An 18,756-nucleotide genomic window follows, 5' to 3' on the forward strand; every position below is an offset into this window, starting at 1 on the left:
GCGGCGGCGGCCCGCAGCCATGAGAGGCGTCCTCTGATTGGTCTGCAGGTGCGGGCCCGGGCGGGGCGGGGCGGCAGAGGGTACATAAGGAGGGAGCGGGGCGGGCGACGCGCAGGCGGCGAGGGGCGCGGGACGGGCGCTGCTGGGGTCCGGGTGTGGGCGGCGGCGGGCGACGCGTGCGGAGCTCAGCCCGTGGCGACAGCGACAGCGCGGCCGCTCCGGGTGTCCGTGGCGGTAGCAGCGGAACCGGCTGTCTCCAACCATGCTGTGCTATGTGACCAGGCCGGACGCGGTGGTGATGGAGGTGGAGGTAGAGGCGAAAGCCAACGGCGAGGACTGCCTCAACCAGGTGAGGGACTTCTCCCCGCCACCCGCCCGCCGGGCGCCAGCGCTCGGGGCGGGGGCTGTGGCGGGCGCAGCGGTGACCACGGGGCAGCGCCGAGCGCTGGTGCCCGGCGGCCGCACGGCTCCCCTGGCAGCCCGCCGCCCTCTCCCCGCGGCGGGGCCCGGGCGCCAGGCGAGGGGCGGCGGTGGCGCGGGGCTGGGCCGTGCGGGGGCGGCCGCGGCGGTGGGGGCGGGGAGCGCCGCAGTCTCCCCGCTTCTCTTACGGTTTTGGTTTCTTATTTTGATTTTCCGGTTTTTTCTTTTTTTTTTTTTTCCCCAACCCTTTCTCCATGTTGAATGCAGAAGGTGCTGCATCCCACGCCGCGGGGCTCTCCAGCCCCTCTCCCGTGGGAAGCGCAGGCCCGGGCCTCGCCACTGAATCCCGCTGGAAGTGTCCCCGGGAGGGGACAGGAGTGGGGCCACAGGCGGGGCATGTAGCACCCACTGCATCCAGCCCTCTCCATCCGGGCCCGAGCGGGCTGGAGCTGCCGGCCAGGTGCATTCTCGCCTTTCCGTCACCACCGCCTGGCTGTGGCTGCTGGGGATGCTGGGGGGACACAGACGAACAGTCCGGTGTGCTGCTGGCACCTCAGTAAAACTTGTGGGTGACTGTACTTCGTCACTCCTCCTTGCCCAGCAAGTGCTGTTGGCTTCGATGTTGAGGAGCAGATATTCTCCTCTTGTGGAAATCCGCTGACCCTCTGAAGTGTCTGTCCTGAGGGTGAAATTTGACCGTGGAAGCCCATGTGTATTTTGGCTAGTGGAGAAATTCCTAGTTCATGCTTAGTGCTTTTTTTTTCTGGGCTGTTTTGTATGCAACCTAAAATCCCAGTGATTAAGCCTTTGTATAAAGGTGCAGCAGGATTTTGTGTGTGCTATTTAAGTGAGCAGTCTGAAAGACCACTTCAGATGTTACTTTTCATTGTCATGTAGCCTGATTGTAAAGAATCTTATTCTTTCAGGTCTGCAGAAGGTTGGGGATTATAGAAGTTGATTATTTTGGACTGCAGTTCACTGGCAGCAAAGGGGAGAATCTATGGCTGAATTTGAGGAACAGGATCTCCCAGCAGATGGATGGTTTAGCCCCTTATCGATTGAAACTGAGAGTCAAGTTTTTTGTTGAGCCACATCTTATCTTACAGGAACAGACAAGGTGAGTAAATACGGTTGTAAGCACATTTAATTTAATATTTTGCTTCCAATTTCTGTAACTTACAAAAGTGATTGCATGCTGGGTTTTACTTTTTTTTATCATATGGTAATTTCTGTGTGACTTTTCTATGTAGTTTTAAAATCTTAGTGTTTTTGAAGTTTATTGCTTTGTTTTAATAAAAAATTTATTAAATTGGCAACATTAAGCTTCGTGTAGGTGACAGTAAGCAATGAGTGTAATTTTTTGGGCACTTAGTGTTGAAACTGGAAGAAACTAAGTTATAGTAGCAAACTTTTTATATGGTATTTTTGTGTCCGATAGTAACCTCTGTTCTGTGGTGTTACTCTAGGTCATTCTGAACCACTAGTACAGAAAGGCAGGAAATAATTCCTCCCACAGTGCAAAAAAACTTGCTGAATTCCTTTTTGTCTGGTATTATGTTACAGTAACTTTCATATAGCTACAGGCCCTTAGAGGCTACAAAAGAAACAGCTGTCTGGCTGCTTCTGTGGCAAGTCCTCTTAACTAAATTGTCCTACTGTTATTAAATCAGAAGGAATAGCCTTCTAAAATTAGTAGGGAACACTTGCTTTTTCTCCTTGAGTTTGATTACCACATGAATTGCATTGGAATTATCTTTAAAGAATGCTGTACACATGTGTATTTAATGTTGACCTTCCAACTACTTTTTCCTGTTAGTTTTGGATGGTACAGTTAATAGGAATGGGGCCAATTGAAATCTAGTGTCTGTATGATAATGCCAAAAGCCGTTTTCACTACTCACCTGAGCTTGTTACTCTCAGAATCATTAACTTAGTACTTTCAGAATTAAGACCATGAGTACAACATGGTGCTTTTGCACAGAATGTCTAAAGAACTTGGTCAGAGGCTGACAGTCTGATTTGATGTTTATTTCATAGGAAAAAGGTTTTGAATTTAATTTTTGATCTAATGTGTAGGGGAGAGGCTTTTGGGGGGCAGTGGTTCCAGCTCATCAATATGGTTGAAGTTTTCAGAATGCTGTGGTGGTAGACCATGGTTGTCCTGGATAATAGTTTCAGTTAGACAAATGCATTTAAACTGAATTCTAGTTCTGATATACTTTTATTTAGGAAATACTTTCTTCTATCCCTGGCATATGGTGGTGTATTTTTCCTTAAAGAAACTCTTATTTAAATGTTCTTGGTAAGTATAAAACCAAATAACAAATGGGATTTGAGTTGAACAAAAGGAGCCACTCGATTTCATACCTGATGAGGTGAAAGAGATTACCCTGAGCATGTCAGATGTGTCTCTGCTCACAAAGCAAATCAGGGTGAAAATCTGAGGAAACCTCCAAGTGGCATTTTTATGCTATCATTGATGAATGCTTGTTCAACTTCACAAGGCTTTTACAGATGTCTGTGTCCCTGCCTTCAGCACTGTCGATGCAAGACCTGGCAGGAGGTGCAAGTTAATAGAGGTTGAACTGGTGAAACATGCCCCAAGGGCCTCAAATACTGGCTTGTGTAGCTAAAATGTAACAGAGTTTGTACACCTACATCAAAGCAGCAAGTATTTCTCCACTGTAAAGATGACTTAAAAGGATGTAGGTGGGGCAGGCTTTCTTTTATGTGTTAAGACTGTTCTGAAACTAATATTTTTAACAAACAATTTAAAAATTAACCCAGGCTTACGCACCAGAAGGAGATATATTAAAACCAAATACAAGTTTTATGTCAAGTTGTAATAACTGCCTTTTAGTTGTATATGCCTGGTAGTCCACATGTAGCAGGTCTAAAATTCCAGTGCCTCTGGTAAAATGTCTTCTCCTGGATTGTTGACACTGAGTTTTAGTAGAGTGGCTTTTTTTCCTGCTTAGGTCTGCTTGAGGATTTACATATGTGTGTAACTGTGAATTCATACTTAGTGTGTGTAAACATGAAGGAGAAGATTAAAAACTTGTAAACCTGTTGCCAAACTCAAAAATCAATAAGTATATCATAGACTTGCAAGGATTAGCTGTGCAATTAAAGCTGACACATTGTTTCATCTTTATCTGCAAAGTCTTGATGAAGAAAGTGATGGGTATCCTTAGTTTCCTTCAGCTGTTGTGTCCATATTTGATGTGTGGGGTGTTTCTGGCAGAGCTGTTGCCTTGTGGTCCTGTGTGTGAAGAACACTGGGGAAGTTTTCCAGTCTTTTGCTTGCAGCTTCTGATCCTGTTTTTACATATAAATTAGATGCATGTTGAGACCGCTTTTGAAATCTGAGAAGCTGCAAGTAATTCTAAATTTTGTTGATGTGCTTCATCATGATTATAGTGGCAAGCGTTGTGACTGAGTGAAAAAGCAAAGGGTTTTTTCTATATCCTTAGGAACCTTTGCCAACCCCAGTGTCAGTGCTTCATTGGAGACCCTTGCCTTGCACTGGAGTTTAAAACTCAGGTGTGTGTTTGTTTGTAGCAATTTAATGTTCAGGTTTCTACATGCTGTGAAAGCCAATCTGGCAGCAGAACGTCGACCTCTGCTTCTGTTATCTTTATCAGCCCAGAGGAAGATTGCAGCCAATTTTAATATTCTTATACAAGGCAGCCTTCTTGCTGCAGAGCACAAAGACAGCAGGTTATAATTTTACCTCTGACCACTGTGGCAACAAACCACATTCGCTAAGTGTTTTGGGAATCTGAGAAGTGCATGGAGAAACCCTTTCTACTGCACTTTTTTTACAGGGTTAAAAGCAGTTTATTTCTATTCTTCTTTGGATCTCAGCTTTTAGGTTTTTTATTTGACTACCTGGTACTGAACTGCACCACATGATTTCATAGTTTAGACTTGTTTTCAATGGAATAAAAGTGCTTCAGTGCAAGAATGTCATTCAAATTTAATCTGCTGCTGTCAGAGATTTACAGACAAGTCTGAGATGTGAACAGCGTGCTGCTTTAGAGGAGTTTGAAGAGCTAGCTGTAAGTTTTCTTTAGCATGGAAAATCACACTGGCTTGAAAAGGATTGTTACCTCTTTGCTCAAAGACACATGTGATGGTCCAAGATCGAGATCATAACTCTGGCTTGTGTCTTGTTCATTTTCACTGTTTTCTATTTCTTTGCTAGGTCGTGCAACAGTTAGGGGTGGAAAAAAAGCAAACCTACTTTTCACTCCTTTGCTGAATGACTTGTGGGTGGTTCATGTATCAAATGTTGTGAAGTGTTGAATTGCAGTAAGGAGCTAGGGCTTAGAGAAAGGATTATACTTCGCTAGTCGGAATTTTCAGGAGACTTTTTGCCGGGGGTGGGGCGGGAGGAGAGGAGGTGCCCAGGAGCCGTGCGGGTGTCGGGGCGGGGAGCGGGAGTGGCCGCGGCCCGAGAGGCAGCTCCGGTGTGAGACAGCGCAGCCCTGCCCTGGGCAGAGAGCTCCGGGCGGCGGCCGCAGGCTGCTGTGCAGCCTGGAAACCTGTACCCATGGTGCCCGGCAGCAGCCTGGGAGAATGATGGGGCTAGGCTTTAAATTCAGCATTATTTGTCTTGTGTAGCGCGACTAAAAGTCAAATATTCACATGTAAGCTACAAAATATGTCAAATTCTGGCGAGCCACACAGTATCATGAAGCATTCAAAAGAACTGTGTTTTGCCAACCTTGAAAGTGGCAATTATTGTTTTTGAGGTTGTTAAAAAGTTGTGTGACGTTTGCCAGTATTTGAATTATATTTTCAAAGTACAATTTTTGCTGTATTGTCCAGTTGTATTGATGAACTAGTTAAAATTAAGAGTGGCCTTAGATGTGTTGAGGAGTCGGATACATACAACAGGATGGTTTTCTTGCTTTTTATCCTATAACATTGGGTAGCCAGCGCAGCAATGGTGTTGCCTTTGTTTACCAGGCAATGAAAGCGTGTGTGATTGACACTGGGGTGAGTTTAATGGATCTGTTTGTCTGTGTCAGAGTTAATTGCAGTTGGTAACCTTTTATCCAGTCTGTTATGAGCAATGATGAACATAGATAATGAGGAGCATAAAAAAAGAAAAAAACATTGCTTTTTTTAAGGTAGGGTGGCCTTGTCTGCTTTTAAAAGCAGAATTATTTTCTATAGATTTAGAAATCTTTATCAATATATTTTTAGGGAGAACAATCATCTCTGTTAATTTTGATTTTAGACTACAGAGCAGTAAATGTACTGTACGGTAGGAAAGAGCATCAACCCCAAAGAGAACAGGTAGTTCCTTGGGAGGCATGCCAAGATTCTTGCCAGTAGTCTGGCAAGAGAATGAGGTCTTTTGGCTGTGCTTCTAGTGGTCATTAGTCATATGCAGACACCTCTTTGGTAAAGGATTGGGGTTTGTCACTTCCTCCACTGACAGTTAAATTCAGAGCTTAAATTTTTTTGCTGCCTATTTGCTCTGTTTCCCTTGTCTTGATTAAAAAATATTAGTAGAAGCTACTAGTAGTGGTGCAGAGCCTTGATTCCTAACACACATAATTGTCTTCAATGAGATACAAAAGAAAATATGATCTTGTGTTACACGTATTTTTTTAAAGTATTTTTTGTGGAGTTGTTACTGCCAGTTCATTTGGATGAACACTACCTAGGTGATTTACCCCCTCTTGGAATTCCATTGTAGTGAAGTACTGATGTCTGTTTCTGGTAGCAGTATTCAGTATTGTCAGCCTGCATAAATTGCTTCAGAAGGAGGCAAAAAGCAATTAATGTGATTGATATCTGGGTATGTGGCTTTGGTTTGATAGCTATACATTTTTGTGAAATGGACCATCTGCTGAAATCTTGCAACCTCCCCTTTCTACAGTTTTTGTATCAAATTATTTACATCCAACTGCAATACATTAATCGCACCACATTTGATTTTACTGTTTTGTATGTACATAAATCTTAAATTATGTGCAGAACATGGATCCAAAAATAAGGATGCAAAATGAATATAAAATCACCAGTGTAGCTAATGCTTGAAGAAAATCTGGTCTTGTTCTAATTGCAAAACTGCTCTTTGTTCTTTTGGAAAGGAAGAAATCTGTCTGGGCAGTGACTGATGGAGTGTAGCTTTAGCAAACTTAATGTGTTGCCCTCTAGTCAGTGTGCTTACGTGGTGTTTTGAGCTGCCAAACTCAGAGGAAAATGTTCCACAATTGAATGCACAGGTATGTGAAGGTAGCATAGGGTTTAGGGGGGCAGAAAAGGCAATTTTGGGTTACACAGACTGTCTTTTGTGCTGATGCTGTCACATGTACAGAACTTGGGCTGTAAGTGCCATGGGAAGTTCTGTTTGTCCTTAAAGCTGCCAGTGGTTGATCAATGTCCCAAGGCGTCTGGCAGGTGTTAGGATGACTGGGAGTCACAGCAATTGATGGGCAAAGTTCAGAGTTGTGGAGATTTAAAGACTAAACAAACCCTTGGCGAGGGTAGTAAAAAGCTGCAGAATGTGCTGAGGATTGTTGGGGCGGGGGGTAGGAACAGTCAGACATGCCTTTGGTCTGACTTCACTTCTCAAATTTGTAACATGTAATATTAATGTATCAAGTGCAACTGAAGTGTGAATGATGCAGAAACAAAAACATTTCGTTTCTTATATGGTGGACAAACTTCAGATTTTCTCCCAGCAATGCTGGAAATGCAACCTTTAGGGAATGTAAAAACAGTCCAGTTTTTAGATTTAACAGTTCATTGTTCTAAAACTTGCTAGGTAAGAATTCCAGTAAGTCTAAAATACTAGTGCTGAAATACATTTTTTCCAAGGAATTATCTTTTACTGTACAACCTGACTATCTTTAGAGGTGAGAAAAGTTTTAATTTTTTTTAACCATATCTAAAGGTTCCAAAAGAGAGACAGGATGGTGGATTGTGTATGAAGTGATTAGGTCACAATCTAATTTACAAAAACTTAGATAAATCCTTTCTTGTAACTAATAGTATCTGTGACATGAGCATGTTTTCTACAAGACAGTCTAATGGGTCCTTTAGAATTTGCAGAATTAGATAAGGAACTGCATCAAGGATCCTGATGCTTTAGTTTTGCTTGACTGTATTCAGCAATAAAATCACATTCTTAGGCCTTTTTCTTTAAGGGTCAAAAGACTTTGTTTAGTTTAGTGTTAAAAACAATTAAGTCTGTGTTTGTTATCAGATTGTGGCTAGTGTCATGTTTTGGACCTTTGAAGAGGAATGATTTTACAATGGATATTAATATAACTTTGAAGGAGTGCACTCTGCAGCAGGATGGGCTAATCCAAACCACTTTTTCTGATGTGTTCATAACCCTCACTGTCTTTCAGTTTCTAGGTGCCTTTTCTTTGTCAAACACACTTAGAGTCTAAACAAACACAAAACCTCCAAGAAAAACAAAAAATCCCACCAACACACACACACACAAAAAGTTCAGGTAGCACATTCTCTGCTGCCTTTGGTTCAGGCCATCTGCTCTAACAGGTCAGTGTGAAGTCATTCACTGCCCTGTTATGGGTGCAGTTTAGGTCATTTAGGTGCAGTTGGACTGAATTTGCATAGCTAGTTACTTTGCAATAACCGTCCTTTATATGTGCAGTTTGTTCTATTTATAAAAAAAATGCAAAGTAGCTGAGTATTTGTGAGATGTTTTCCTTTATGTGATGTGAGCCAGTTAAGGGAAGTTACTGCACATTAGCTGATGTGATGCTACTTCACGTTGTGCTTTAAACCCATTTGTCTTCCTGTGCCATTACTGGCTTTGTAGTAATGGAATGTGACAAGCCATGCATCTGCTGTATCTGTAATTCATCTGTATTTGCAGGAGCAGTATTTTGTTTTTCAGCTCCCCTTGAGGTGTCAATAAACTCTTCCCAGTAAGGGGAGAACTCTTGACTCTACCCTGTGTAGTCAGTGCTGTCATATGAAAAAGCCCCTGAAGATACAATATTTTAGGTGTGGTAGTTGCAAATGTGTTTTAGCTAATGAGAAAAAAAGTCTAATCTGTCTTTGAAATTGTTTAATTAGTACTTAAAATGACTGGAAATCCTGTTCTAGTATTGTCAGAGGATCAAGAGTGCATGAGAAGCTGTTTATTTTATGAAATGTTGATTAGACTTAGGGAAAGGCCTACTATTTCAATTTATTTTGGCCCTAGTGTTTTCCTAATTTATACTGAATTCTTTAAATCTATGTGCTGAGCACAAAAAAGTCTGTACAACTAAATAATCTTAAAAGGCCACAGATATGCCCTTTTGGGCCCCAAGCCCAAAGAGCTGTGACTCTGCAAGGTAGGAGAGACACATGGGAGCAGAGGTTTGACTCTCTCTCAGAAAAACAGCCTAAAGAAGGAATAACCTGCTGACAGTGGACACAACTCTGTCTGAAGGTCTGGTCCCCTTGCCACCTCAAGTGTGTCCTGCACAGTGTGAGGGCATTGGCTTCCACCAGACCCCCTCTAGAACTGCTGAAGGGTGTGGGTTGATGTTTAGACTTGAGAGTGACGCAATGAGGCACTTGCATCACAACTTGCATGATGCTGTAGCATGACAAATGGTTTGCAAAGGGAAGTGTTGGAGCTGTGAATCCTTGCAGGAAGTGGACTGTAGGAAAGCTTGCAGGACAATTTAATACCAATTCTGTTTTGTCCTGATTAAAAAAAAATGTGGATATGAGGCTTCTTTTGGGCTGGTATCTTCTTAGTTGCAACATTTACCAATAGAGCTAAGAAAGAACTCAACTTTTGTGAGTTCTGTATTTACTCATAATTCTGAAAAAAGTCCTATTTGCCTTGTTGTACAGAGGAATTATAGAATGCTACAACAGAATATATGTAAGGCTCAAAATTCCAATTGGAAGGAAAGCTCATCACTTATTAGCATCTTCAACTTCAGTGACGAGAGGTTAAATACAGAGCTTCAGTAAAGCTTTTCTTAAAAGTAGATTCAACTTCATTTTAGAAGAGTAAACGTTGTGTTCCTGTGGAAGCCAAGACACATCCCTGTGGGTGCTAGGCTTCATTTATTGAAAGATTTTTTTCTGTGATACATAATACTCCATCTGGCTTCCATACATACGTTGAGCCTTAAATGGTAAAAAATTTATATTGTGTCCCCTGAAGGAAAACAAGGATGATCTGTAGAAGTTAGGCCAACCCATAGGGGATTATGACATGCTGCTGCTAATGTTGGTGACAATGTTGATTTGTCTGTCAAGTAACCTATTAGATAATGAAGAGCAGCTTTTTGAGTTTTCAGCAAGCTGTCAAACCTGTCTTGGTCTCAAGTGCAAAGGTTGATCTGACGAATGCTTACGCCATAGCTGTTTTTCTGTTTCATTCCCCAATGCCTTTTCAGGTATTTCAAGTTGCTCTGTTAATCCTGTTCTTGGCAAAAACACCGGGGCTGCAGGGGCATTTCCAGTGTGTAGAGAGTATGGCTTCCCCTCTTGCATAACAGAAGTGTGAATGTTTTCAGATGCTTTTCCCAAATTTGCTTTTGTGAAATGAAGAATAACCTGTAAGACACAACAAAAATGTAAACATGGGAAACCAATTGAAATCTTTCATTGATACTTTACTCACTAAATTGAAATTACTAAGTGGCCTTAGGAGTTAAAGCAGTTCTCATTAAGGATGATGGTGAAGTGCTCTTTTCTTTTAGCAGTGATTTTAGATGCCACCTTCAGTTGTAGCTTTGTTTTTAAGAGTAAGTAAAGAATAAGATGGAGGCTCTTTTCTTTGCCTCATGCCAGGCTTTATCTCCTTGGTGCATTCATTGCAAATTCTTCATTACCAAACATAGCTGGGATGTTGCTTGTTACATGTCTTGATTACAGATATCATGTAACACTTTGTGTGAGCAAATGTTTCTGATTGTGTTGCAGGCATATGTTTTTCTTGCATATAAAAGAAGATCTTCTTGCTGGTAATCTTCAGTGTTCTTCAGAGCATGCAATTGAACTTAGTGCATTGTTGGCACAGATGAAGTTTGGAGATTATAACCAGAACACTGCCAAGTACAATTATGAGGAGTTGTGTGCAAAAGAGCTCACCACTACCATTTTGGAGAGGTAAAAAGCACAATGATCTAGTTTCCTTTTTGGAGACCAACAGCAGAAGATTTTGTTATGCATTTAATGGCTGGTGATATAGTGTAAATGAGTAATTTTACAGTAATAGCTTTGGAGTTCAAAATCTCCAACCTGAATGTCTGATGTTCTGATTTCAGTTAAATTTTTAAGCTCAGTTATGAGGTGATTTTTTTTGGCTAGTTGGTTGGTTTTTTCTTAGGAAAACTCTGGTAGGTGAGGAAATGCAGATATATTTAAGTATCTGGGACAGAGTATTTAAATTGTAAATCTGTCTTAGACCTGTACTTGTGAATGAAGGAATTTATTTGGCTTAGTACCCTTACTCTGAAAAGTAAACAGAATCCTGAAACATCTTCATAGCTCCTGAATATCAGGAAACATTGTGTGTCTTCCTTTTCTGTAGTGTTTTCTTTAACTATAAACTTAATGGTAGCTCAGGGAAATATGTTGGGGCTGGTGGTGTTATTTGGAAAGCTTTGATTACGTGTAGCTTTTTCATTTCTAAGCAAATGCACAATATTTTCTCCTTGACATTCTTAGGATGTTTTGGTAATTCTCAACAATTTCCAGTTCATAATTGCTGGAAATCTATAGACAGATAAAGCAGGTCAGGAGCATTTACTAATCTGTTTAACTAGGTCATCTAAAAACCCATGTTAAAGCTGCTGACAGTAACAGCAGGTATTTGAATTATTTCACCTATCCTTAATCTTTTTATCAACAGCATTATTACCAAGCACAAGGAGCTAGAAGGTCTAAGTCAAGCATCTGCTGAATACCAGATTCTCCAGATTGTTACAACACTGGAGAACTATGGGGTAGAATGGCACTCAGTGAGAGATAGTGAAGGGCAAAAACTCCTTATTGGTGTTGGGCCTGAAGGCATATCCATCTGCAAAGATGACTTCAGTCCAATCAACAGGTATGTGTTTCCTGGAACTGTTTGCATGATTGATTTTTCAAAAACACGGAGCACACCCCTAGTTTTCACATCAATACACAAAATGGCTCTGAGAATGACTAAAAGTGACTATTGAGATGTAGGGTCTGAGGGCAGTACCTGCTTGTAATCAAGATAAAGAAGTGACCTTAATAATCTTGATTTTTATTAATATTTTTGAGCCAGCATCTTTAGTCAGCATTGCTGAATACCATTAGAAATCATTGTAACTTCTGATAAAAATGCACTGTAATAGTTAGTGGAAAATGCCCTAACCCTTAACAACTAAATAACCTTTCTTTTTTTGACACAAATTTATAGGATTGCTTATCCTGTTGTTCAAATGGCAACTCAGTCTGGAAAGAATGTATATCTGACTGTTACCAAGGAGTCTGGTAATAGTGTGGTTCTCCTGTTTAAGATGATCAGTACAAGGGCAGCAAGTGGACTCTACAGAGCAATTACAGAGACACATGCATTTTACAGGTCAGTATTGCCCCTAGAGTCATGTGCTGCTGCTCTTATCCAGTGTTTGATCTAAGTGCTTGAGCAGCCAGCAGTCTAACTGCACTTTGGAAATAGTCTGCAAAATTCCACTGTCTTTGCAGCCTCTCTTTTCCTTTAAAGTCCAGAAGCTGAACAGGTTTTTGCTACTTTCTGTTTTGTGGGGTGGGACTAACAAGAAAAATAAGCAAAATTTCCCTACTGTGAATAACAGCATTTCAGAGTATAAGCTTTTTATGTTCCTTGATACTTAATAAACAATACATACATTTTTTGTTCCTATGTAAGAGAGAGAATGAGAGCAGTGGGGAAGATCTGGTCATTCAGAATGTGTAGATCCTTTATTTGGCTCCTTCAGTTGTTAGGTTATCTGTATGCCACCTTCCCATCCCATATATTTAAACCTTCTTACAGTTCCTCTGTCCTTGCTCACATGCTCAGGACATGTGATTCTGCTCCAAGCCAGCAGCTATCCACTGTTTCTGTCCTCTTTGAGGTTGGAGTGCTATACTCATTTGTTGGTGGGCAACTTTTCAACCCCCTTTCGTTCCCATGTGGTGTCCAACACTTATCTGTAAGACTAGCTCTCAAACACACTTAGTGTTTTCTTGAAATTAACTACCACATCCTAATTTCAATTACTTCTTGATCTTTGTATCTGCTTACAATTTTCTGTTCTTTGCAGTTTGATTTTAATTTAAGCAGAATTTTAGTTTGGCAATAGCATTTGGCTATAAGCTTAGATCTTGGACCTTAGGCCCTGTGAGGCTGTAGTTCTTCTGTTCTGTTTGTGCTTTCCTTCCTATGTTGCCTAGAGAAGTGATATGCCTTAATAGGCTTCTGAAAATTCAACTGGATCACTGAAATATGTGACAAGCATGGTTAGGGTAGCTGAAATGCACAGTGGCAAATACAAATGCCTTAATTCTCTCTACTCCATTTACACTGGTTCCCTTCAGAATGGCATAATACTAGCATGTAAGGTACTGGGTGGAAATTGTGTTAAAAACATTACTTGATTCTATGATAAAAATTGAGAACCAAAGACTCTTAACTGGAATTCTTTAGGGCAACGTTTGGAAATGCCATGCAAAAAGGTATTGCCAGGCTGAACTGTGGATTAGGCAACTGTTTGCTTTTTACTAGCATAATTCTTTTAAGTCTCTTTCATAGGCTGACTCCATTTTACCAGACACTTCACATTTTGAGGATGTAAAGTAATTGTCACTTTTCGTTTTACACTTTTCAAAGGAGAATTTTCATGCAAAGATCATTCAAGAGCTTAAATATTACCTCAGATGGTTTAAATTGCTTTAATTTCAGTGCTTTTACTTCAACTTTGGGAACAAATTACTGTAGGATCATTCTATTGGTCTTAACTAACCAAGTTTGCATTTGTCCTGTTGCTTTATAGGTGTGACACTGTCACCAGTGCTGTCATGATGCAGTATAGTCGAGACTTAAAGGGTCATCTAGCATCTCTATTTCTAAATGAAAACATTAATCTTGGTAAAAAATATGTCTTTGATATCAAAAGAACATCAAAAGAAGTTTATGATCATGCAAGGCGAGCTCTTTATAATGCTGGCATTGTGGATCTTGTTTCAAGAAGTGATCAAACCCCACCAAGTTCCCCTCTTAAGTCTTCAGAAAGCAGCATGAACTGTGACAACTGCGAGGGTCTCAGCTGCCAACAAACAAAAGCCCTGCAAGAGAAGCTGCGCAAGCTGAAGGAGTCCATGCTTTGTATGGTGTGTTGTGAAGAAGAGATAAATTCAACCTTCTGTCCCTGTGGCCACACAGTTTGCTGCAAGTCCTGTGCTTCCCAGTTACAGGTAAATGCAGTGCTATTAAGTTATGAGTTACCATTTTGTGTGGAAGGTTTGATTTTTTTTATATTTGATGGTCATAGATTAATATGTTTGTGTTGATGCTCTAGTAAAACTACTAAAATTTTTTTTGTGGCAAACTAATTTCAGAGAGCATTCTGTCTAAATGATGTGCTAATGTAATTTGTGGTGAGGCTAAGAATGAGCTGCATGCTTCCAGCCATACCCTGTATAAACATGGGATGATGGAAAAAATGCTGTTACTGTGTATGTAAAGTCTCCAGGAAGTGCAGAGACTCCCAAAACACAAAGTAAACTAATTTCCCAATGTTTTTCCTTTCCAGTCGTGTCCTGTTTGCAGATCTCGTGTAGAGCATGTCCAGCACGTGTACTTGCCAACCCACACCAGTCTTCTCAATCTGACTGTGATATGATCTCCGTACACACTTCAAATGCATCGTGTACTCTTCAAACTGCACTAATAACAAATGCAACCATTGATTGTGAAGAAGGCAATCACTCTGGCACCTATCCACGATCAGAAGCAAAAAAAAAAAAAAACCTGCATTTTTTAACATAAATATTCTTTGTTCAGCATGTCCTAAATGGTTTGGGACATCTTCTGAGAGTAGAAGTGTAATTGATTCATGTTCTTTAAAGAATGATCCATAAGTTTGTAGCACGGCAGTGTTGCCACAAAGCTCGGTAACCCTGGAGAAATGTGGTGGACACATGCAGATGTACCTGGCAAAAGCAACACAGCCGTTTCTTTTACATGCTCTAAATCCTTTTTAGTACAGTTGCACTGTTTATTTTAATAGTAAGACTTGCTTTTACACATACCAGTTTAGTAAGGTTCATAGCTTCTGCTTTTAGTAAACTGCTTTTAAGAGGAGAGATCTCTTTTTAAAAAACTAGTTCTTAAACTGAAGTTACAAGGCTTCAATAAGCAGCTGTGCTTAACTCAGAATTCTGTTACACAGAAAACAATTCTGAGGGAATAGCTTTGGAAAGGGAGGACAAGATTGTTAATCTTAAAGTATTGAGGGTGGGTCAGGAAAGTCTTGTGGTTGCCAGTGTCCTGTGGAAGCACTGCCATGGCAGTTCATTCACAGCTCTCAGTGGGCAGGGTACTCCCTGTTTTCCCACAGTCCACTTCTGGCTGGTGGTCTTGGAAGCTGCAGGCAACTGCTCTTCAAGTTGGCTTTATTTTTGAAGACTGATTTTAAACTATTAAATATACACCAGTAATCTACTAGGGTTTTGTATAATTTTAAATGCTTTCTTCAGTTAGCATCTTTAGCAGGAAATTACTTACCCAATAAAATGTTTTTGATTTCCACTCCCCCTACTTGGGCATTTTGGGCTCTGGTTTCCTAGTGTCTTCTCCAGGGTACAGAGAGAACTGGAGACCATGTTTGGGTGCAATACTGGCTTAATCAAAGCTAGAAAAGTACACTGTCACTTTACTGAAATTCTCTGACTATACTTTTCATATTGCCTTAATGTAGCAGTAATGTGTGTTTATGCATCTGTTTCTTTGCACAGACATTTTGTCAAAATATTAAAACTCTACTTTTTTATGACACATTAGCATATAAACCTTACTCTGAGAGGGTATTTATTTTTTCACTTTGTAAAGAAAATTTTGTTTCCTCATGAAGCAAGAGCTTTGTCCTATATTGTAGGCAGCTTCTGTCTTTTTTATATTCAGATTAATAAAGGACTTTAAAAATCTTTGTTATTGCTGTGACTGATTTTCTTCTATTCATCTGAGGCATTACTGAACTGAAAACACAATGCAGTATTTTTATGTTTAGAGTCTTGAATATTTTGTCACGTTTGAGGTAATGAGGTTTTCTCAAGTGCATGCAAAGGAGGGAAGAAAACTGACATTTGTTACAGACAGTGAACTTTAAAACAGCTGACATATTCAATATTCACTTGTAGCATAGCCTTCCAAATTGACCTTGTGAAGAATATTTTCTACAATAAATTTCCCCAAATCTGGGGCAATATACCTGGAGGTATATTACAGCGGAATGAGAGAAATTAAAAAAATGCAGCTTGAGAGTAGAGGGTTGGAGTTTCAGTAGTCCTGTCTAGCAAGTTTTTGATTACAGATGTGGTGGTGTCAGTGTTTTGGTTGGAACTATTCAGACTTGCTAACTCCTTTTACATTGTTGGAGAGATGGTGCTTCAGCACTTCAGGGCTGTGCTGTGCAATGAAAAGGAAGGAGTGGGTGTACAAGTGTGCTCAGAGAACACTGTCCAGCTATTGTACCAGCATACAGTGGTACTTGAGCAAACCTTTGTGTGCCAAGATTACAACTGTATTATGTTAGTAACATCTAATTCATTATGGCAGCTGGCTGAAATGGATTGTAAATTAATATAAATAGATGTTAATACAGAAATCTGATTTAAAGCATGCAACATGATCAAGCTGTTAAAATAGGCAAGCATGAACTCTAGGTCCTTGTAATTAAATTGACTATGTAATTAGACCTTGCTTATACAAATAATTCCAGTAGTTAGAACTCTAATCAAGGTAGGGCTTGAAACCGGTTATAAGGCAGTGGTGGAATTTGGCCAAATCCTATGCCTTCTGTAAACATACCCTGTTTAGTGTTAGAAAGCTGTGAGGTCTGAGTGCAGGCAGGAGCCTGGCCTGGTGCAGGCTGTGCCTGAAGCTGCTGGGAGCCTGGTTCTGTCTTGGCAAAGCAAAGTGTACAGCAACAAGCGAAGGCTGATGGACTTTGCCAGCTAGGAGGGGTTCTCCAGTCAGTGGGGGTTTGTGGTTTTTTAAATAAAATTATGTTACCTCTTCTAAGAATTGAGCAGCAGCCCAGCTCTGCAGTGTTGTACACCCCTACACAAGCCTCACTTGGTTTATATGTATGAAAAAATTTCATGCAAATCAGTGCAAGGATAGCTTTGATTTGTTCACAGACTTCTTTCTTCAGAGGCATTGCTTGAAATGTAGTTGACCATGCCCTGCTGGGAAAGTTTTGCTTAACCATCCAGCACTGCTGTGACTTGTGTTGCTCAATGTTTGTAGGTCGAGTACACTTTATTGCAAGGAGTATCTGTGTCATGTTCATGTAAGCTGCTGGCTGCTGTGGAGAGTAAAGGAAACAACAGGAAAACTTGGAACTTCACACGCCATTTAATCAATACTGCAGAAAAAGTCAGGTCTTGTTTGCTGAAATGCTGTTTTCTCCAAAGATGCTTTGAATGTTGCAATGGATGGAGGGGGGGAGGAAACCCCAGAATCCCAAATGAGAAAACAACAGCACTGTTTGTGGGAGTAACTGGAACGTGTGTCCTTTATGCTTCTTGCTCAGGAGCATTGATCACAAAGCTTCATTTGGCACCTCTAACACGTAAGTCAGCTCCTGTACCAATATCTGCTACCCAAAGCTGGTACAACTTGGCAAGAAAACACATGGAACATTCAGTTTTTATTTATCTTCAGAATTGCAGAGCAGCTGTTATAATCCCATTGGGTGTGTGCAATGACATTTTAAAGTGCTATAGTCTCAAATTTCCCCCACAACTACCTACATGGGAAAAACTCACCTTGGGAGACAACATGACTTGCTGGGTCAATTTGAGCCAGAGCCTTGCTAGTGACATGCACCTCCTGAGGGCAGAACAGCATTTAAGAGCAGCCCTGCAGGGAGAGGGTTCCATGTAGGAGACCTGGAGAAGATAAAGTAGTTGCACTTGTGTGTTATTAATAAATAAGGCAGGGCTGTGAAGTTCCAAGCTTCCAGCAGTATCTCCCTGGCTTTCATCCTCCCCTGGCTGCACCAAGGTCTCTGTTTATGGAGAGCTCACTTGGCGAGGGGCTCCAAAGGCAGCACGTTGAGATGTTACAAGCTACAGCTGTTATAAAGGCACAGCTCCATCCTCCAGCTCATAGTTGCTCATTTCAAGCTACATACAAAATGTTCAAATGCTAAAGAACTGTAGAATGAAGACTTCTGTATTTTTAAATTATTTTGATTTCTTCCCCAAGTGCCATAAAAGCATGTACACAGCAGCATGCATGTATGTGGAGATTTATTTCCTTGCTAAATCAGCAGTGTTGCTTTCCTAGGAGAATGCCCTTGGGGGAAAATTCTCATCTGTCAGCCTACGCTGTTTCATTTCACAGCAGCACGCTGGCATGTTGATCAAAGACAGGGAAAATAACAGCTCAGATTTCCTGTGTATGCTTTTGAACAACAAACTCCATGGAGTGTTAAAATTATGAATTGACAAATTTTAGCTTCAGTAATGCCTGGTCAAACATCCTTCTGGAATCACCACCACCATTTTCAGTGAAAGAATGCTGTAGTGCCAGGCAAATGCTTCAATCACTTTGTGCCCTCAGATTCAGCCAGCTGGAGCCTGTTAAATCAGAATGTAGGAACTGACAAATAGGTTTAAAAAGTAAAACTGTGGAGAGGAAAACCCCCACAGCCTGGAGTACACTGCTAGAAGAAAGGTGGACCTTCCAAGGCAAGGCCTGAGCAGAGTTTTGCTGGAGGAAACTTGGGTGGAGGCTCCCCCTAGGGAGTCCAGGGCTGTGGCTTCTCATGGGACAGGTGGTGTGATAGGAGCATCACTGACCCTTAGCAAGAAGGGCTGGGTGGGATGGAGACTAGGAGAGGACCAGGCAGGACTGGGGGCATGCTGGGGCAGGCAAGCCACTGCCAGGCCAGTAATTCCCCAGGTAAACTCCCACTGGAGCATTCTCCAGACAGGCCACAGCCAAACCTCCCTGTCTGCAAGGAGCCATGAGAATCACACAACTGCAAAGGTAAACATCAGCTGGGACCCCATGGTTCAACATGACCTTCAGCAATACTGGGTGGTAAAAGCTACCATGGTTTCTGGGTCTCCTGGTTTCCTGCAAGGGGTGGTGAGATCTAGGAA

The 18,756-nt window shown here is 41.2% G+C and overlaps 1 protein-coding gene across 1 annotated transcript; it reads left to right on the top strand.

The window, feature by feature from the left end:
- Positions 1 to 113: 113 nt before the first annotated feature.
- MYLIP (myosin regulatory light chain interacting protein) lies at positions 114 to 15,570 on the top strand. Its single transcript, XM_064705213.1, has 7 exons — positions 114 to 349; positions 1,347 to 1,537; positions 10,351 to 10,536; positions 11,282 to 11,479; positions 11,819 to 11,983; positions 13,416 to 13,836; positions 14,175 to 15,570. The coding sequence occupies exons 1-7, from the start codon at positions 263 to 265 to the stop codon at positions 14,262 to 14,264; spliced, it is 1,338 nt and encodes a 445-aa protein (XP_064561283.1). The 5' UTR covers positions 114 to 262; the 3' UTR covers positions 14,265 to 15,570.
- Positions 15,571 to 18,756: the final 3,186 nt, after the last annotated feature.

This window comes from Zonotrichia leucophrys, chromosome 2 (genome assembly GCF_028769735.1).
Source record: "Zonotrichia leucophrys gambelii isolate GWCS_2022_RI chromosome 2, RI_Zleu_2.0, whole genome shotgun sequence".
Taxonomy (NCBI): Eukaryota; Metazoa; Chordata; class Aves; order Passeriformes; family Passerellidae; genus Zonotrichia; species Zonotrichia leucophrys.

Excerpts from the sequence above, each read along its gene's own strand:
- MYLIP (XM_064705213.1), top strand. The coding sequence starts at position 263 with ATGCTGTGCTATGTGACCAGGCCGGACGCGGTGGTGATGGAGGTGGAG. Across the intron at positions 11,984-13,415 it reads GAGACACATGCATTTTACAG|GTGTGACACTGTCACCAGTG; the intron begins GTCAGTATTGCC and ends GTTGCTTTATAG. Across the intron at positions 13,837-14,174 it reads CCTGTGCTTCCCAGTTACAG|TCGTGTCCTGTTTGCAGATC; the intron begins GTAAATGCAGTG and ends TTTCCTTTCCAG.